We start from the raw sequence: 21,603 nt of genomic DNA, 5'->3' as shown, positions 1-21,603 counted from the left end.
TGCAATATACCAATGACTTAAAATGCAACAACAGAAAAACAAAAGATTTGAATAGACACTTCACCAAAGAAGATATACAAATAGTGAATCAGCATATGAAAAGATGCTCTATATCATAAGTCATTAGGGAACTGCAAATTGAAACAATTAAATACCACTATAAACTATTAGAATGGCTAAAATCCACAACACTGACACCAACTGCTGGTGAGGATGCAGAGCAACAGGGGCTGTCATTTATTGCTGGTGGGATTGCAAAACTATATGTAGTCATGTGTCACTTAATGAGGGGCTATGTTCTGAGTAATGTGTCATTAAGCAATTTCCTCATTACGCAAACCTCATGGGGTGCAGTTACACAAACCTAGATGGTCCAGCCCACTAACACCTGGGCTATATGATAAAGCCTATTGCTCCTAGGCTACAAACCTGTACAGCATCTTACTATACTGAATACTGTAGGCAACTGGAACACAATGGCAAATATTTATGTATCTAAATATTAAAAAGTACAGTAAAAATACGGTATAAAAGATAAAAAATGGTCCAGGGAACAGGGCACTTAACCATGAATGGCGCTTGCAGGACTGGAAATTGCTCTGGGTGAGTCAGTAAGTAAGTGGTGAGTGAAAAGACATTACTGTACACTTCCTTATAAACACTGTACCTTTAGGCTACACTAAATTTTTCTTTCTTCAATAATAAACTAACCTTGGCTTCCTGTAACTTTTTTACTAACCTTAGCTTCCTGTAACTCTTAAACTTCTTAATGTTTCTTAACTTTTGACTCTTTTGTAATAACACTCAGCTTAAAACACAAACACATTGTACAACTGTACAAAAACATTTTCTTTCTTTATATCCTTATTCCATAAGCTTTTTCTAGTCTTAACTTTTGATCTTTTTTGTTTTAAACTTCTCCTGTTAAAAGCTAAGACCCAAATGCACACGATCCTAGGCCCACACAGGGTCAGGTCCATCAATATCACTGCCTTCCACGACTTGTCCCACTGGAAGATCTTCAGGGGCACTAGCATGGAGTTGTCATCTGCTATGACAACAAGGCCTCCTTCTGGAATACTTCCTGAAGGGCCTGCCTGAGGCCCTACTTGAAGAAGTGCCAGGCTTGCTTGGTTTGCTCCTTTTCTCATCAGAGATGTGCTGGTTAGCAGATACTGCACCATGAACATTCCCCTCTATTAATGAAAATCTTTCAGTGTTGGGGTCCAAGTTTTCAAACTTGCTGAGGTCTGCAAAAGCTTCTGATGAATCCTTCACTGTGAATTGTCCTGGAGGTTGTTTCTTTCCTTCTCCTGCAGTTTCCTTTTCTCTTGCCTCTTCTGCACCTGTGAGCTTCTGTTCCAGTTCCAACACCTCCTCATCAGTCAGTTCCTCAGGCGCCGCCTCTAGGACTCCTCAGGGTCATCCTCACCCACACCCTGGTTCAAGTCCTTCGCCGTCTCAACCACAGCCTTGTTGGTATTTGCAACCTCCTTATCGTGGGAAACCCTCTGGGTCATGGACTATGATGTCACTAGCCGATAGGAATCCTATGGGACCACCATCACATATGCAGTCCTTTGTTGACTGAAACATCATTACAGGGAGCATGACTGTAGATATTTTGGAGGACAGTTTGGCAGTTTTTTACAAAGCTCAACAGACTCTATATAATCCAGTAATCATGCTCCTAGCTATTTTCCCAACTGAGTTAAAAACTTATGTGCACACAAAACCTGCACAGGAATGTTTATAGCAGCTTTATTTGTAACTGCCAAAACTTAGAAACAACCAAGGAAGATGTCCTTCCACAGGTGAATGGGTTAAAAAACTGGTAAATCCATAAAATAAATTTTAAAAAATGAGGAATCATGCCACAAAAAGACATGGAGGAACCTTAAATATAATACATATTACTAAGTGAAAGAAGCCAGTCAGAAAAGACAATATACTATATGATTCTAACTACATACTTTGGAAAAGGTAAAACTACAGAAACTACCTAGAGTAGTCAAATTCATAGAGACAGAAAGTAGAAGAGTGGTTACCAGGGGTTGGGAAGTGGGAAAAATGGAGTTATTGTTTAACGGGTACAAACTCTGGCAGTATGAAAATTTCTGGAGCTGGATAGCAGTGATAGTTCACATTCACAACATGAATGTTCTTAATGCCACTGAACTGTGCACTTAAAAATGGTTACGACGGGAAAAAATGGTTAAGATGGTAAATTTCATGTTATGTGGTTTTACCACAATTTAATAACTTTTTAATCGTAAAATGTAAATTATGTTATGTATGTTTTACAATTAAAAAAATAAAACAAACTAGTGTGTCCAAGCCCTCTACAACCCATCTCTCCCATAGGTTACAAACAAAAACTCTGGGGAAAATACAAAAAGCAACTGCCTGAGAACTCAGAAACAAAGACAGGTGGACTGTGGAAGGGAGTCAAACATGGAGCAGCAAACTGCACAGAAATGAGTTTCCCAAACTGTTTTACTCTTTCTCTCTCACAGCTTTGCCTCAAATGTGTACCCTAATCCTGATGCTGCTCAGAGATGAAGGCACCTGAAACTCTACTGCAGAAACCCTTTTTTTAGGCCATAGAAACCAGAGAAGAGCCACTTTCAGGCAGCAAAAGGGGGCGGGGAATCCCAGAAGTGACAGAGTCAGAAAAGAAGATGCCCTAATTCTGTGTATGATTCCCTGCAAGTCTCAGCCTAACCCCTGCATCACATTTGCACCTAACAGTCCCCAACAAGCACAGGCAAGCCTTAGAGAACTAGATTAAAATTTGAAATACTGCCTAACGATGATTAGACAAAATACAAATTCTAAATCTAATTTGGTTGCCTGCTAAACAAAAAACATTAGCATTCTCCAGAGAATTAAAGGACCCAACGCCTATGCCACACAGTATTCACGATGTCTAAGATGAAATCCTAAATTACTTGACATACAACGAACAAAAAAAATGTCACTCATTCTCATGGAAGAAGACAATCAAAAGACACCAACTTAGAAATGACTCAGATATTGGCAATACCCAAAAAATATTTTAAAAAGCAACTATTATAATTCATATGGTTCATGAAGTAAAGGAAAATACACTTAAAATTATTTGGGAGGGCTGAAGAAAATAGGAAATTTTTTTATCTTGATTGTGGTGATGATTTCATGGGAGTGTATACATATGTAAAAAATGATCAAATTGCACACTTCAAATATATAAAGTTTGTTTTATGTATAGCTCAATAAAGTTATAAAAAATAAAGTAACATTAATCACATCTATGCCAAGCACAAGGTAAATGTTTTTAATGACCATTTTACAGATTAGGAGACTCAAATTCAGAAAGATTAAACACTGGCTCAAGGTTACAAAGTTAATCAGGTCCAGGATTCTAATGCAGATTTTTTTTTTTACTTTCTAAATTATGTGGGACAACATGGATGGACCCAGTGGGTATTATTATGCTAAGTGAAGTAAGTCAGACTGAGAAAGACAAATACCACATGATCTCACTTACATGTGGAATCTAAAGAACAAAATAAATGAACAAACAAAACAGAAACAGACCCATAGATACACAGAACAAACTGATGGTTACTAAATGGAAGGGGGTTGGGGATCTGGGTGAGAAAGGTGAAGGGATTAAGAAGTACAAATTGGTAGTTGCAAAAGAGTCACGGGGATGTAAAGTACAGTATGGGGAATATAGTTAGTAATATTGTAAAAACTATGTATAGTATCAGATGGGTACTAGACTTATCAGCGGGATCTCTTCATAAATTATATAAATGTCTAACCACTATGCTATATACCTGAAACTAATATGAAATAACATTAAATGTCAACTATAATTTAAAAAAATTATTACGGGGATATATTATATAGCATAGGAATATAGTCAACAGTATTCTAATAACTATGTACAGTGTCAGATGGGTAACAGACGTACTGGAGTATTACTTTGTGGGGTATATAAATGTTTAATCACTATGTTGTTTTGTACACCTGAAACAAATTTAAAAAGACTAAAATATTTTTTTCTTATCTGATAAAACAATACAACCTTAACTCTATTTAATTTATGAGGTTATTAGCAGGATTGAGTAAAATATGTGTCTAAGATATTTGAATTCATATGAGATAAGTAATATATTAGTACATGGACTTCATACCACCAATTACATATTCTTATTTTCCTACTTAATTGAAAGAAATTTTCCCTCTAGTAACAAATCCCAAAGGAAACATCTAGCACCGAGTACAGACTGCCTTTTAACCTCTAGTTTTTTCAAACTGCAAGTCTCAGAAATATAGAAGAAACATTATATACCGATGGTACTGTGTAGATTAATCCCCTGATAAAATCTATGAACAACATATAACCCATATATGACCAAAGATAGTATTTTCAAAAGCCAATGTTTATTGTATTCCTATAATAAAAAACCATGCAGTAACCTCAAAAGACATTACAGAAGACTATTTCATTACATGGAAATATGGGCACAATATGATGAATAAGAAAAGCCAATTACAAAAAGTCTTAATGTATTATTGTATTTGTTTTAAAATGCATATTCTTCCAGGGGAAAAGACTGCAAAGATATACAATGTAAAAGAAATATTAAAGAGTGAGTATATCTGGGTGATTTTAATTAATCTCTTTGCTTCTCTAAATTTTCTATAATAAACCAGTAGTGTTTTTTAGAATGGAAAAAAAATAAAAGCCATTATTTTGAAGTACAACAATATACAAAAGGGTCCCACTTCGCAGGATGTATTATCTTTGCTTCCCATTTATCAGAGTGTGCCTTTCTTACAAGGTACAGTCACAATCTAGTAGTACTCACCTGTCCAACTGCTTGCAGGTTATAGCAGATAATATCCTTATTCGCTGTTGAAGTTCCATAGAGAAGTGCCTCAATGAGCCAGCATATCCCCAGGAGGAGGTCAGAGAAGCTCAGATAAAAGAGTGGCCTCATCTGTTAAAGCAACAAAAGCCTCTTTTCATAAACGACGCTAACAATGACTTATTTTTATGTATTACCTTTCTTGTAGAAAACTGGACATCATTTTTCTGGGGCCTCCGCTGGCTGACTGTGGGGAATGTAAAGAAATTCACCAGGTAGGAAAGAATCTGTAATCACAACTATCCCAACTATTCTGGAATCAGAGTATTTATGGATGGATTACATTGGAACTTCTTCCTCATAGAGACACTCCTTCTTCAGATATAGGGTCAAAGGAAAGAATGGACACATGAGAAATTTTGTAATGGAGATATAGCACAAATGAAAACTTGAAAGTGCTCTAGTTGTATAGCCAATATCCTCTAACAATACAAAATCAGTTGAGCATTTAGGGATATGGTTGAGGACCCAAAGAAAATGAAAACAGTTTTGTTTTTTTAAATCTTAATATAGTTTAATGTGCATTTTTCTTTTTTTATTTGTTGAGGTATAATTGACAAATAAAATCATGAGACATTTCAAGTGTACAACATGATGATTTGATATACATATACACTGTAAAAGGATTTCCCGAGTTAATCCATCACCTCACATATTTATTTACCTTTGTGTGTGGGGAGCTTAAGAACATTTAAGTTCTACTCACTTAGCAAATTTCAACTATACAATACAGTGTTATCAACTCTAGTTACACTATGTTACACACTAGATCCTCAGACCTTATTTGTTGCCACGCAGCAGCCTACCCATCTGTGTCCATGTGCCTGCCCCTAAAGCAAGGAGAGTCTGTGAGACAGATCCTTTCAGGGACTTTGCTTCAACTTTGTGCTTGCACCTTATGTCTCCCTGTTTGGCCCCAGAAAGATGGCTGGTCAGTCAATGACGAGTAAGATCCCCCACGTGGGGGGGGCGGACAACTCAAGCCAGGTCGAGTGGGGACCAACAGGAGAACCCACGGGGTTCATAGAGCCCACAGCCCCCCACCTTCCCCCAGCTAAGGAGAGCCTCTGCCTCTTTGGCTGCATTCCTTCCCACAACCTGCAGGGGAAGAGATTCAATGATGTGTACTCCATCTATTCATATGCATAAAGGTTTTGTCCCTGGGGGAAATACATACATCCTGAGACTTAGGGTTTTGCTGCCTGCAAGCAAGGGTGATAGGCTTGAATCAGTTTCCTATTATGATGTGTGGGATTCACAAATCTTGAGATTGACAAGCTTTATCTCCTTTACTTCCCCACCTAAGTAATAAAAACTATGTGCAGGCCCAATTTGGGGCCCAGTCCTTGAGGCTGGAGTCCCCTTAGCCCCGCTTAAACTCTATTCATGGCTGTCTTTTCTTAACCCTGCGCCGCTCTCCTCGCTCCCCACACCCTCATCGCGCAGGACGCGACACTTATTTATCTTATAACATGAGTTGCCGTATCAATGAAAAGTCTGGGTGGGGGAAAATATTGGTATAAATTGTGTATGTTATCTTTCAATTTCTGACCACATTGGTGAAGTTTGTCTTTCTCACTTTCTAGTATCCTTCTCTTTTCAGTCTCCCCACTCCCACTTTTCTAAAAATAGTTTTGATCCCTCTATGGAGAAAATTATAAAATATTTATTGAGAAACTCCAAAAGAAGTTCTACAGTGAAGAAATATACCATGCTCATGGACTGTAAAACCCACTATTACGAAAATGTCAGTTCTCCCTAAATTGATATGTAGATGAAATGCAATTTCAATTATAACTCAACATTCTTTTAGAATTTGACAAGATGGCTCTAAATCTGATATACAAAATATCAAGATAACCTCTTGAAACATCAAGCAAGCCACTCTTGAAGAAAAAGAAGGTGAAATTGTCCTACACATGTTAAAACTTAACAGAAAGCTCGAATGCAGATACTGTGGTACTAAGCACAGGGATAGATAAACAGAGCAATGCAACACACTAGAGAACCTAAAGCAAACCCAAGCGGATAGACTCTTGATATATGATAGAGGTGGCTTTTTAGATCAATGGAAAAAAAGATAGTCTTCTCAAAATATGATGCTAGAATAATTGGGTATCTATATGGATAAAAATAAAACTGGACCCTTACTTTTTACCTCACACTCAAAAATCAGTTCCAATTAGTTTAAAGACCTAAATTGTCTTCAACTTCTATTTAGGTAAAGATTTCCTAAATAAGACACAAAAAAACTCTAAAAGAAGCAATTGAAAAATTTGATCACATTAAAATGAAAAATGTGTATGTCAAAATACACCATAAAGAAAGTGACAAGACATGCCACATGGGAGGAGATATTTGCAACACATATACCTGACAAAGGGCCAAAATCCAAACAATATTAAGAACAAAAACAAACAAAAAACTTAAAAAGCAATAAGAAAACCTAACAGCAAAAAATGGGCAAAAGATTTGAACAGGTACTTAAGAAAAGAGGAAATCCAAATGGCTATAAACACATGAAAATATGCCTGATCTCATAAATAATCAAGGAATGGAAATTAAAACCACAATAAGAAAAAAATTGTACAGTCATGGGAAAAATGTTTAAAGTCTGGCAATATCAAGTATAAGGGAACATAAAGTAATGGGACCTTGCATACACTGCTGGCAGAATCATTTGGAAGAGTTTGGCATTATCTAGGAGATAAGCATATCCTATAACAATTCTGTCATTAGGAAAATACATTACAGAAATTTTTGCATGTGTGCACCAGAGGACATGTCAAGATTATTTATAGCACACAGATAAATTGTGGTATGTTCATAATATAGAATGCTAAACATCAATGAAAATGAAATGAACCAGCGCTATATACAACAGCATGGATAACTCTCACAAACAATATTAAGGGAAAAAAGCAAATCACAAAACAATACATACAGTATTATTTCATTTACGTTGAGCACAAGCAAAACTAAATTGTTCAGATATATACATTACTGGTAAAACTGTACATAAAAGTAAAGAAATGATTATCACAAAAGTCTGGATAGTGGTTACCTCTAGAGGTTAGGGGGAGAGTTGTAATTGGGAAGGAGCATAAGCAGGTACAGGCAATTTCTATTTCTTGTCCCTAGTGTTTGTTTATAATCATTTTTTAAACAGTAAATATATGTTTTATGCATTCTAATCTATGTCTGGTATATCTCCCAAGATAAAGTAAATTAAAAAAATTGTAAGTTATCATCAGATACTACCTAACATAAAAACAAATCTCTTCACCTGTACAAAAGGGAATTTTTCTCATACCTTGCTTTCAAATGCTAACCCTAACCTTGCTAATAGGGGTAAACAGTCAAGTTGCCTCGGCTAATGGAAACAAAAACAAGTGAATTAATAACATTTTAAACTGTATTTAATAAATATCAAATAGTATTATTTCCCCCATATATAGCTTTCGCTCTGGGGAAGCCTCCTAAAATTACAGCCAGATGGCACATTCATAGATTCAACTGGCCTACGTATGACCTACCACAAGTTTATAACTATTAATGCGTAAAAAATTAAAACAATACAAAATAAACTCTGAAGGAAAAAGGCAGCCAAGTGGCTTTTGTGAGCAAGAACATAATTATGGTCATTGATTGAAGAAATAGCCTATATATAGGGAGCTGTTGGCACTTTAGGGCCAACCTAAAGTCTTCGTCAGGGAACAGAGGCTTATATACTTTCACTCATGACTGGAAAACCATGAGTTCTATAACAGGAGATAAAAATCAATCAAACAACAAAAATTAACTGATTACCTATTATTGAAATCAGGAAAGTTTCACCCTTCCTATCTGTTTAATAAAATACTATGTTGAAGATAATACAAAGAAATCGATGATACAGCCCATGGTTTAAGGAAAATACCGTCAGCACAGTGCTTGGTAATAAGGAAGACACAAAAAAGCATAAGACAGGGTCCTAAATATGAAAGCAAAAACTCTTTTAAAAAACCTCTCTCTCTCTCTCTCTCTCTCTCTCTCTCTCTCTCTCTCTCTCTCTCATACTACACACACACACACACACACACATACACATGCACTTGTCTAATCTAAATCAAGTGCAGAATGGGGGGTGGAGGGGGTGGATGCACTGTGTGAAAGGCTTTCCCTGGGGAGGTTCTGCTGAGTTGAAAAACTTAAAACAACTCATATTAATACTCTTCTAAAACCCTGCTTCCTCCAGTATTTCTAGTCAAGTGAAATCAAGTCACAAAGAATATCAAAAGCGACCTTTATGAGGAAATGAAGTCACGTAAGTGCAGTGAAGTGTATCTGCCCTGAGTATTTTTTTTATTTTTTTATTAACATTGGCTGGCCTGAGCCACTTTCTTCTCTCTTGACGTTGTATCTGAGTCACTGTCTAATCAGCTAGTCCCCTCAAAGATTTCCCATGGATTTTCCCAATTTACTATAATTATTTTTCTAATAGACTATTTTTGTCTTTTTCAGATTATGCCCTGCATGTGTTTTTGCTGTTAAAAATGTTCTTTAATGAAGAAATAAAGGAAAACAGCAACGTATGGCTGACATTTTTAACCTGGAAAAATTGGAATTTTTCCTAGTCAAGAAAATAGAATGTGTGGGAACCACTGAACTAGTGATTGTTAAGGTCCTTTAGGCTCTGGTTATGTAAAGGTGTGAGAACTGAAGCCAGAGAAATTAAAGGTCACATTCTAAGTCAAAGCAGACCCTACATTTTTATAAAGCTCTAACCCACTGTCATGTCAGAGGTCGCCTTATAAGAGTGGTTCTCAACCAGGAGCAATTTTGCCTCTCCCAGGAGACATCTGGCAATATTTGAAGATATTTTTGGTTGTCACAACTGGGCTGGGGTAGGGATGAGGGGTATTGCTACCAGCATCTAGTGGGTAAAGTCTGCTAAATATCCTAATGCACAGGACAATGTCCCACTACAAATTACTATCTAGCCCAAAAGGCAGACAGTGTCGAGACCCAGAATCTCTGCTTAGCTCTCTCCACTATGTAACTCATACTTTATGAACTTAATCACATCTGAGCTCAAATTTCAGCAAAGGGACAAACATTAGGGCAATCTGAATCACAGGAAGATGTGTGGCCTAAGATTACTTTGGCAGGTGATGACAATACAGTATCAAGATTTCTACTTTCTAGTTTTACTTACATTAAAGTCACATTCTACGTCTGAAATTCAAAATTCTCTTTTCATTAGGCAGCATATTTCAGTGCTTTAAAAAGTGTATGGGGGGAGAGGCTTTGGAACGAGAAAAGTCTGCACTCAAATTCTAGCTCTACCACTTCCTAGCTATAAGATTTTAGGAAAAGTCTCTCAACCTTACTAGGACTCCATTTCCTCATCTATAGTATCAGATTTATAATATCTACCACACAGAGTGGTTTTAAGGGTTAAATGAAAAATGTATTGAAAACACACTGAGCACATGGGTCTAGAATACATACTAAAAATTGTGTTTAATTTGAAGAGGGATTGTAGTTAAGAGTTAGACTTTTGAAAATCTGCTCTGCTACTTACTGTGTAACTTGAACAAGTTAATCTCATGACTTTGAGCCTCAATTTCCTCATCTGTGAAATGGGGCTAACACCATCCTTCTCATAGGAGAATTATGAGGACCAATAAGATCAAGTATGTAACACACTCAGCATAGTTGGAACACAGTAAGTGTTCAACAAACAGAGCTACTTTTATTATTAAAATGAGCCCAATAAAACCCAATGACATTTTCCACATACAAAAGTTCTTCCATAAGTATCCTAAACTACATTTTGCCTAACTTTGTGCCATTTGGCTTGGTTAGAGAAACAGTTGTTACATTTCTCTTAAAATCTTCTGAGTTAGCAAATTCATTACTCTTCTAGTCCTTTCTGAATCGAGACAGTGTTTTGTTTGTTTTTATTTTTTTTGTACCTTAAATATGTACAATTTTTGTCAATTATACCTCAATAAAAGGAAGGTTTCTGACTTCATCTTTTTGGAATGAATAGTTTTACACAGGATGTATTTTTGCTCTGTTTTCACCATTTAAATTGTAATTGCCTAGAAGGCCAGAATGACAAAACATATACCTTTTGTATAGCAAAGTCTTTGAACTATTTCCTAGCCCCACTAGCAATTTTACCAACCTATCAACATCAGAAAACTCATTTCCAAGCAGGACTCTACCACGCTTCGAGTATCAGCTTCAAACAACACTCTGTTTCCTTAACCTTAATAATTAATGCGTAACAAAAGAAATTCACATATAGTAGTCAATACCTCAGTATTCAAAGTTATAGTTAAAATAATTACCTAGAAGAAAAGGGAGACCTATTGACAGTGTCTAAAATATCTCAATGTATCATACTGACAAATATATAAGTAATTCATAGAATTATTCCATCGTTTATAGGTGACACCTCTTTTAGTTATATCAAAGGCTAAGTCACTAAAAGTTTAAATCCAACAGAAAAAAGAGATTGCTCACCTCTGGAGATTTCTGTATATTCTGGAATACAGCGTAGGCAATAAGTGAGCTTGAACCTATAACACTGACAGAGATAAAGGATGATCAATAAAAGAGGACAATTGGGACGCCTTCATTTTTGCTATTGAATCTTTTACAGCTTTATTTACATATAACTGATGTAAAATAAACTGTACATATTTTTTAAAACTACAGAATGTATCATGAATTGGTGTTATCCTTGCGCAGGGGTCATGCTAATTTCTCTGTATCGTTCCAGTTTTACCAAAAAAATTGATTTTACAAGCCAATCCTGTTGACAACCAAAGTTGTCCTTTGGTTTTCAGATGTCACCTTTTTTTTATTGTTATTATCATTAACGTTGTTACACTTTATTAATCAGAAAATATCAACATGATAAAGAATAGCATTTCTCTCTGACTAAAGAATAAAAGCAAATCCCCAGGGGCAGGGGGCAATGTCGGAAACTTCAGAATTCTCCAGTTTACTAATACTAGTTTAAACAGTCATATCACATGAAATTAAATAAACTTACCTCAGAGTGGCCATAACAAATTGTATCCACTGTACTGCAGAAAAAGCCTAAATAAAAGGAGAAAATGAGAATAAAATTAAGTCTTTTACATTTAATATTTAACCTTACTCCAGTTTCAGTGTTTATTAACTATCTGTGCAGAGCACAAACTCTTCTTCAGTACCTAATCAAAACACATTACAAGTCTAAGAATAAATAGAAAGGCTGAACAGGCCCATGGAAAGGCAGGGTGGTTCCTTTTTTCCTCCCTTATTGCTACGTCTCTGTGAAACAGTAAGATAAAAACAATAAAGAGGTAGATAGAAAATGGCTGAGTGAAAAAAACAGAGTTGAATGAGAAAATTAATCAAGAGAAGAATAAAATGGAGAAGAGATAGGAAAAGTTAAATTTTTAGCGAGAATAGACAGATGCATGGAAAGAATGGGTAACAGGGTAACAGGAAAGGCAAACAAGTACTAAATACAAGGGACTGACAGAACTAGACAAACAGGAAAACAGAATACTAAGTAACAGAGAAATAGGAAGAAGAAAAGTTAATAGCATGGAGAGAGAGAGAAAATGTGAGTGGAAAATACAGAACAGGGAGGAAAAGCGGGGAAGCAAAAAAGAAGAGAGGGACAGCTTCTAATCTCACCAAGTCCAAACTGTCCTCCAGAGTGCTCGCCTCCAGTAGGAAGGCCATAGGGACTTGAGTCCCAGCTATACTTAAGCAGCCGGATCCTTCTCAGTCAGGTTCTGAATCCCCAAGCAGTGAAACAGGTGGCTCCACCCCTACCCCAGCTGGGCTCCTCCCTATCCAATCCTGCCCTGTATCTTGAGGGCAAGGAAAGAAGGTGGCAACAAGTGGAGAAGAAAGCCAAGTAGAAAGAACAAAAATAGAACAGGTGACAAGGAAACAAATTCTAAAAAGCATTAGGAATTGTAAGAAGGGGTAAGAGGCAGGAATAATAAAAAGGAGAGAATAAGTCATAGTGAAAAGGTAAATAGAGCTGCAAGAGAGAAACGGAACAGAAAAAAGAGAGAAAATTGGGGAAGAAGGGAAATCTGCTTAAAACTTGCCCGTTTTGAGACAGAAGCCTGTGATGAGAAAGAGAGCGTGCATATTCACTCATTCAATAAATTTTTAGTAGTACCAGGAAAAGGCTGTGAAGAAAAGGGGCTATTACTATTGTCTCATATTTGTTTAATACTAACATCTTCAATATTCTGTACCCAAAATTCCCACCAGAAATTATATAATTTCTTATATATTATATATTATATATTTTATATTATATATTATATATTATATAATTTCTTATATATATTATTATATAATTACACAATTCAATTAATATACTAATGTTTATATATCAACTTTGTGTTATGGAAGATAGAAAGACAAATAAGATACAGATCCATACTTCCAGAAGCTTATAATACGGTAGGAAAAATGGCTTATAAGCACATCCTATAACAATTCTGTTATTAGGAAAATACATACCAAAATCTCAAATTATCTGCATACAAAAATAATATACACTGATTGGCATTTAAATGGTATTTGTAAAATTTGGACAAAGATTGGGGGAAGGAGAAAGCAGAAGGAAAAACATTTCATTTATGTAACCATTTATTTCATCTAACCATGCTCACTTCTGTATTTCATACATTCTACAAATATTTATGGATAACATAAATTAGATCACTTGCATGGCTTGAGTAATTTAAATATATGACTCATTTATTCAAATGAGGTTAAGAATACAAGTGTAGTGTGGAGTAGAAGATGGGACATTAAGTGGAGGCAGGCTCTAATCACTTTGCTTAAATTATTAAACAAATAAATAAAAATTCCAGTAAATTTCTGGATCAGAAATCCCTATCATAGGTCTTAGGGAGTGCTTTGAGTCCTCTAATCATATAGCTACATAATAAGGGTGAGGGGACTAATGACAGTCTCACCAAGGGATAAGAGAATGCTTTTGGACAAAGGATTCTTGTCTCAGTCAAGAACACATCTCAAATTGTTCAGAAAACAGCCAGGCCAAATCTGTCTGCTGCTCTTCATAGAACTTTTCTCTCGTGGCATCTCTTCTAAAATGTCTTATGCCACCAGACAACATTTCGGATTTACTTTTCCATTTTTCTCTCTAAATTAGTCCTCTGCCTTTTGAATATTCAGCACTGTCCCCCTTTGAAATGTCTTTGGAAACATAATCTTCCAATCTTCCTTTTCTACAAGGGTTAACCTGAGCCCAAATGATGAAGTGGGTGATAACTTATTTTCGGTTTCTCTTCTCCTCTTTTTACTTATCTCTTTAGCAAGCTCAAACACATCCCAGCTCTCACTTCACATAATGGGCTAATATATATTACGTATCAATTTAAGTTAACAGATATTCATTCAATTTCTACAATGAGGAATTTAATGCAGTGGATAAAGTCAAGAACAACACCTACCTAGTAAAATATTTTTATTTAAACAAAAATACTCAACTCAAAGAAGATTTCCAGTAATAATAACTACCAATTATCAAGTGCTTTCTATGTGTAATGTTCTATGCTAAGCATTTTAATCCTCAACACAACCTTTGAGGTAAGAAGTACTATTTTTCCCATTTTACAGATGGAGAAACTGAGGTTTACAGTTGAAGAAACTAAGGTTTAAAGAAGTCAAGTCACTTCCCTATGGTTACAGAGTTATCAAGTGGTAATGCCAAGATTCAAACTCAGTCAGTTTGACTTCTCATTCTTAACACCTACTGTATCCTAACAGGGAACTGGTTAATGGGAGAAAATAGAAAAATAATTTTAAAAATTAAGATGATATCAAGAGAATTCTTCTATTAGGCAATTGTTTCTTAGATATGACAAAAAAAAGCACAAGCAACAAAAGAAAAATAGATATAAACTGGTCTTCTTCAAAATTAAAAACTTCTGTGCTTCAAAGGATACCCTCAAAAAAATGAAAAGGCAACCTACAGAATGGGAGAAAATATTTGTAAACCATGTATCTGATGAGGGACTTGTATGCAGAATACATAAGGAACCCTACAACTCAATAACAAAAATAAAATCCAATTTGAAAATAAGCAAAAATTTTAAACAGATGTCTCCCCAAAATATACAAATGACTAATAAGCACATGAAAAGATGATCAACATCATAAGCCATCAGGGAAATTCACACTGAGATGCCATTTCACATGTACTAGAATGGCTATAATAAAAAAGATAATAGCAAGAGTTGTTGATTAATATGTGGAGAAATACAAACCCTCATACACTGCTGCTGGGAATGTCAAATACTGCAGCCATTTTGGCAGTTTCTCAAATGGTTAACCATATACTATATGGCTCAGCTCCTAGGTATAAATCAGGTTCTACTACTAGGTATATGCCCAAGAGAAATTAAAACATATGTCCTCACAAAAACTTAACAGTGTTGTTCAGAATAGACAAAAAGTAGACACAACACAAATGTCTATCAACTGATGAATGGATAAATGAAATGTGGTCTATCCGTACAATGGAATGTCATTCAGCAATTAGAAGGAAAGAAGTACTGACACATGCTACAACATGGGTGAAACTTGAAAACATCATGCTAAGTGAAAGAAGCCAGTCACAAAAGACCACATAGTGTAGGATTCCATTCATATGAAATGTCTAAAATAGGCAAATTTATAGAGATAGGAAGTAGATTAGTGGTTGTCTAGGGCTAGGAAGGTAGTTTGAGGAGGAATGGGGAGTGACTACTAATGGGCACAGGGTTTCTTTCCAGGGGGAAAAATATTCTAAAATTAGATAGTGGTGATGGTTGCACAACTCTGTGAATACACTAAAAACAATTGAAATGTACACTCTAAAAGGATGAATTGTAAGGTTGGTGAATTATATCTCAATAAAGCTGTTGCCAAAAAAATGATATTTGGGACAAAATAGGGAAGGAAATGTCCCATTGCTGAAATTCATGGTGTAATAATTAATGGATAACATGTTTCTGTCTTTCCTATTGAAAAGGAAAATATTTAGATTAAAAAGTGTAAAATAAACACTGCAAGAGAGAACTGAAGAGAAAGATTATAAGAGAGCACCTGACTGCTCGAAATGAACCCACTACTGCTGGCCTGAACAAATTATACTCCAGGACTTTGATAAAACTTGCCGGTTAACCCAATAAACCATTCAATGAAATCTGGAGAGTTCATGTAAAACTAGGAAAATTACTAGAAATTGTAGAAAACTGGTGATAAGTAATTTTTTTTGTTTTTATAAGGAGAAACAAAAGAATCTGCAAACCATAAGTGAAAGATCTTAGCATTAATCCCAGACAAGATTCTAGAATAAACTATCCAAAAGATGTTTTTAAACGATTAGAAAAATATAACGACTGAGTCAGCATGGATTTATAAATAAGCATGCCTGACTAACCCAATTCTCTTTGTGGATACAATTACTAGACATAGTTTATATGGCATTTTCACAAAGTATTTGGTGAAAAATTTCATGATATAAAAATAAGGAAAGATAGATCAAGTGAAAGCACAACTGAGGGCATTTCTTGAACAAATAAACCAAAGGGAGAGCTAATTCATTGATCAATATTAATTTAGGACTGACCTCCAGTGGAGTGAATCAGCATTCTGACTTGGCAATGTTCTGTAAAAGACTTTCATCAATGGCTTGAAAAAATATATAGTAGGCATGTTTATCAAATTGTGTGTATTACTTATCTATTGCTACATAACAAATTTCCACAAATTTACTGGCTTGAAACACTAATTTATTATCTCACACCTTCTGTGGGTCAGGGGTCCAAGAATAGTTTAGTTGGGTCCTCTGCTTCAGTGCCTCTCACAAAGTTATAATCAAGATGTTGATCAGGGCTGGGTCTACTCAACTGGGGAAGGGTCCGCTCCTAAGTTCATGTAGTTGTTGGTCTAATTCAGTTCCTTAAGGGTTCTTGGTCTGAGGGCCTCAGTTCCTAACTAACTGTTGGCGAAAGGCTTCACTCAATTCTTCGCTATGTGGGCTTCTGCAAGATGTCTTCCTAGCAAGATGGAGTCACATCTTATGTAACCAAATCACTGAAGTGACATTCCATCACCTTTCCTGTATTCTATTGATCACAGATCTTGCCAACACTCAAGGGGAGAGGATTACACAAGAGGCAGGGCTCATTGGGGGCCAGCTTAGTGTCTGCCAACCACTCTTGTGTAATCCAACATGTCAAGTACTTTTCTAATTCAGCTCATTTGTAATAGCTGTTCCCTCTCACTGGAATGTTCTTCCCCCCAGATAATCACATGACTGGCTACTTCTCATCCTTCAAGTATCAGCTCAAATGTCCTCACCACAGAGATGTTAACATTTAGGAAATTCTAAAATATCTGTTTGTTTGTGTGGCTTATACGAATACATAAAGACAAAATAACATGAATTGAAAGTGGGACAAAAGGAGAAAGAAAAATATCTCTGCTGAAATTATTTGATCCCAGGATGTTAAAAATCTCTATTAGCTTTTTAATACTACACTACTGGAAAAACAAAAATAACAGAAATTCAAAATAAAGTTTCCTACAATCTTATCATCTAGTCAAAATAATGTCTTATTTATTGATGTTACTTTGTCTTTTTCCACATGAATGTTCAACTTTTACGTTGTAGTAATTCCACAGCTAGTATTTTATATTATACATTTCTGCTCAACATTATTCCATAATAATATTTTTTCTTGCTAGAGTCTTATTTTCTTTCTCACAACTCCTCTGGAGTGTAACCAATGCTAACAGCCTGGTGTATTTGTCTACATCTTTCTGTACGCTCATTAAGACATACCCAAATATACACATACATACATATTTGGGGGTTGTTGTTATGATAATAGGTTTTTAAAAAAGGGATCATATATTTCTGTACATATTGCTTTTCTCATCTATTATTTCATGGATATCTCTTCACTTTAATTGAAATAGTTCTAACTAATTTGATAGCTATATAATATTCCACATAAGATCATTTATCTAACACTTCCTCTCATGATTGACATGTAGGTTGTTTTCAGATTTTTTTTTCTTTTCTTCCTTCTTTGCTTCTTCAAAGAATGCTGCAGTAAACATCCCTACACATATAATCTTTTGAGCTGATGATTTTATTTCTAAAGCACAGATTCCAGAGTGGAATTCTTTGTTCCTCCGATACTTCAAGCTCTTTCTCCCCTTAGAACCTTTGCGCATGCTGTTTTATTTTCCGAAAATGCTTCCTAACATAAAACAACCTACATTTTATATTTTTATATAATTATTTAATGTCTGTCTCATTATATGAGTGTAAGTTCCTTGAGAGCTGAATCTTATTCATCCCTTAGGCCTTAGCTTAAATATACCTGTTTGTAGCGGTTTTCCATGAATTCTAACCCAAATTAATCCCCCATCATATTCTTTCACAGGCCCTCCACTTTTCTCTCTTAGAAAGTATCACAATTTGTAATTATATATTTACTTGTGTAATTATTTAACGTCAGTCTCCCCCACTAGAACTGCAGGGAACACATCTACTTTGTTCATCAGTGTAACCCTTACTTCTAAAAGTGTACGACACATGAAAGATGTTCAGTAAGTAGTTGTTAAATATTGAAATAATTCTTAAAGAAAGATGGGGCTTGGAGAAAAATCATACTGTGGAGTAAATCTTCCCTCCATAACAATTTTTAACAGGTGAAATATGCTTCAAGTGTTAAGACATCTGTGTCAGAAGAATTGGTGTGAACATCAACAAAACCTTGCAGGAGAAAAACCATTAGGTCTAAGGGACCTCTGAAGAACAGTACGGGGTCTGAGAAAGGAATGTAGGAAAGAACAATGGAATTTTAAGAGACAACCATGGAGAAGTTCCTCTCAACATGTACTTACTGAGCACTTACCATGTGCCAGACACTGCCCTAGGTGCTGCGGATACAGACAAAAAAACAAAAAAACAAAAAACAAATCCCACCCCTCATAGGAAACAGATAATTTAAAAATAAGCCAATTATATAGTATGTTAACAACCTGAAAAGTGCTATAGAGAAAAAACAGAGTAGGGAGACAGAAAGCAGGAAGATATCAGGGAGGAGCAATTTTTTAAAGGATGGTCAGGGTAGATCTTAGGAAGATGACATCTGAGCAAAGACTTAAGGGAAGTGAAGGAACCAGCCATAAGAAAAGTGCTCTAGGGGGAGAAAACCAGTACAAAGGTCCTGAGGCAGAAACATGCCTTGTATATACAAGGAATAGCAAAGAGGTCAGTGAGACTGGGGACTCACTGGCCTGATGACAGAAAAAAGATGGGAGAGTTTACATATTATTAGGATCGTACAAAAGTAATTGCGGTTTAAAAGATTAAAAATAATTGCAAACACCGCGATTACTTTTGCACCAGCCTAACAGCTGCCTTAGCAGACCATGCCCCTTTTCCTCCTCCTTACTCCAGCGGCTGTGCTGAGTCATGTGCACACTCATGTAACATGCCTCGCCTCCTACTCCCTACCTCCATACAACTCTGTGCCAGCTTTTTGATTTTTCCACATCGGTGTCAAATGTGGGATTTTATGACTTCCTAAATATGGAGAATTATACCTGGCTTATTGTGTAGACTGTCAGGATCCTGAAGCCAAAAATCTAATCATATCATGAGGTAACTCACTGGGACCAGAGTGCTATTAAAAGGAAGCTTAGAGATAATTACTGTACTTTTGCAACTCATAGAAAAAGTACCAATATAAGCCCTCCCTCTCCAACCAATCCACTTCCTTCACTTTTTTCAAAACCGTACTAAAACTAGGTGTACCCAAAGCATTTATACACTCAGAAGTGAATCATTTAAAAACCAGTCTAAATGACTTCTAAATGGTTCTAAAAACTCTTAATAGCTCCTTACTGACTACAGGACAAAACAGGAAATTCTTAGTTTGATTTTCAAGACTCTCCCCTACCTGAGCTTAAACGTGTTTTACTAACGGCTGTTTTGAGAACTCCCTCCAGCCAAGCCCATCATTCCCCAGAGCATGATGCTCATTCCCACTTCTGCTCCTTTTTCACTTGTTCTCCACCTAAAATATTCTTTCTTCTAAAGCTTAACTCCATTTCCACCTCCTACGTGACGTCTTCTTTAACCACCTCAGGTCACAGTCATTTTCCCCTCCTCTAACTTCTATTACTTGTCTATGTAACTCATTTCACTTAATCATGTATTAGGGCAAACTCAAAATAAAATTTTCCAAACATCCCCCAACATACACACACGGCAGTCTTCCGCTCAAAATTTTTATCCAAACTGGTTGCCCAAGATTGGATCTTATTATCTTTGATGATTCACTATTTTACACACACACACTTTTTTTTGGACACACACAATGGTTACTGTGGTGCTAAACCCCTTGTGATGTGTTATTTAACTTATTCTCTTACCCTCGCATCCATTTGTTCATCCGGTCTTGTGAATCCTACCCTGCAAAAGTTTGTCAACTGCATCCTTACCTCTCCCTCCAACTCTACTGTTTTACCAGCTGATTACAGGACTTCAACGTCTCCTACCCAGACTGCGGCAATAGAGCCTTCCCTCCCGGCTTTCAGCCTTCTTCTTTTCAATCCTTTCCCTTCACTCCTGAGTGACAGCAAATCTGAAGTCACTCTCCCGGTCAAAACTTTTGATGGCTCCGAACCTTTTAGCTTGATGAGACCCTTTGCAACGTGCCCTCGGTAACCTTCACAGACTCATGCTTTTCCCCTTGCTAGAACTATCCTTTGGTGTTGACCTTGTAAATGCCTCTTCAAGAGCCAGCTCAAGTCATCTCCTGTCTGTCACTTTCCTTGACACTCCTGAGCAGGACTGACTGAACCTCCATTTGTGTTTTCATAGTCTTATTTTCTACCAATTACTATTCCTACGTCTCCTCCTCCCCACCACTGTGCGTTCCTCAGTACAGAGCTCTGTCTCTTTATCTCATTCGCCTCGCAGGCAAACCCAGCGTCTGGTGTGAACCAACTATATATACCCTGCACAAGTATCTGTTGAGTAACAGTATTAGGATTTAAAAAAAAACCTGTTTCTTTCCTGGGCCCTAGGAGATAAGCTGGGCGAGTACTGAGCTTTCAGTAAAGCCTAGCGCCTCCCAGGTGAGGAACTCACCTCAGGGTAGGCCCAACTATCAGACTGGGCAGAGGGCAGGAGTGGCCCTGACCGCCATACTGACAGAAGAGTTTGGCTGACCAACTCCGGGCCTGACTAAGGGAGGAAGTGGAGTATGACTGACTGAGGGAAACACTGGGCCAACTGAGGGAGGGGGAGTGGCATAGTCAGACTGACTGACTGACCTAAGGTGGTAGCGGATCCCAGCCGACTGCCTGACGGACCAAAGGCAGGAAGAAATGGTGGCTGGCGTCGTCATCTTCGAAGACGAGAAAAGATAGCGAACCAGGAGCTGCACAGACGCCAAGCACGCTCCTCGTGCCTTTCCTCACGCGAAGGGCGGAAAAAGCGCACGCCAGCTGCGCGCCTCGCAGAGTGCGCGTGCGCAGCAGTCTGTCGCTTTTTTTCTCCGCGACCCGCCCCCACGTCGCTCCTCCCTCCCCACGTCGCTCCACCCTTTAACCTTTGGACGGCGCA

General features: G+C 36.8%; 2 protein-coding genes and 1 pseudogene across 8 annotated transcripts in view; 1 reads left to right on the top strand and 2 right to left on the bottom strand.

Moving 5' to 3' along the window:
• The window catches only part of MAPKAPK5 (MAPK activated protein kinase 5), a 104,199-nt gene extending 93,258 nt beyond the window's left edge, over positions 1-10,941 (top strand). For both annotated transcript variants that reach the window (XM_074321056.2, XM_074321055.2), the window contains exons 14-15: positions 5,071-5,137; positions 9,160-10,941. In XM_074321056.2, coding sequence (XP_074177157.1) covers positions 5,071-5,137; positions 9,160-9,214 — 122 coding nt within the window. In that variant the 3' untranslated portion in view covers positions 9,215-10,941. The remainder of the gene's footprint in view (positions 1-5,070; positions 5,138-9,159) is intronic.
• Positions 1-21,537, bottom strand: part of TMEM116 (transmembrane protein 116) — a 114,390-nt gene extending 92,853 nt beyond the window's left edge. For 5 of the 6 annotated variants that reach the window (XM_088801019.1, XM_074321059.2, XM_019733891.3 and 2 more), the window contains exons 1-4: positions 12,609-12,738; positions 11,974-12,020; positions 11,439-11,502; positions 4,863-4,994 (exon numbers count right to left, since the gene is read on the bottom strand). In XM_088801019.1, the coding sequence (XP_088657145.1) occupies positions 4,863-4,994; positions 11,439-11,502; positions 11,974-12,020; positions 12,609-12,656 (291 nt within the window). In that variant the 5' untranslated portion in view covers positions 12,657-12,738. Of the gene's footprint in view, positions 1-4,862; positions 4,995-11,438; positions 11,503-11,973; positions 12,021-12,608; positions 12,739-21,311 lie in introns of those variants that run through there. The other variant, XM_019733890.3, reaches the window with a different exon arrangement.
• Positions 11,624-11,719, bottom strand: LOC141569302 (U6 spliceosomal RNA; annotated as a pseudogene).
• Positions 21,538-21,603: the final 66 nt, after the last annotated feature.

The sequence above is a fragment of the Rhinolophus sinicus genome, chromosome 9, assembly GCF_057876585.1.
Source record: "Rhinolophus sinicus isolate RSI-liver-muscle chromosome 9, RSI-T2T, whole genome shotgun sequence".
Classification (NCBI taxonomy): domain Eukaryota; kingdom Metazoa; phylum Chordata; class Mammalia; order Chiroptera; family Rhinolophidae; genus Rhinolophus; species Rhinolophus sinicus.
Note: the sequence above shows the minus strand (reverse complement) of the source record. Positions and strands in the feature narration are given on the sequence as shown.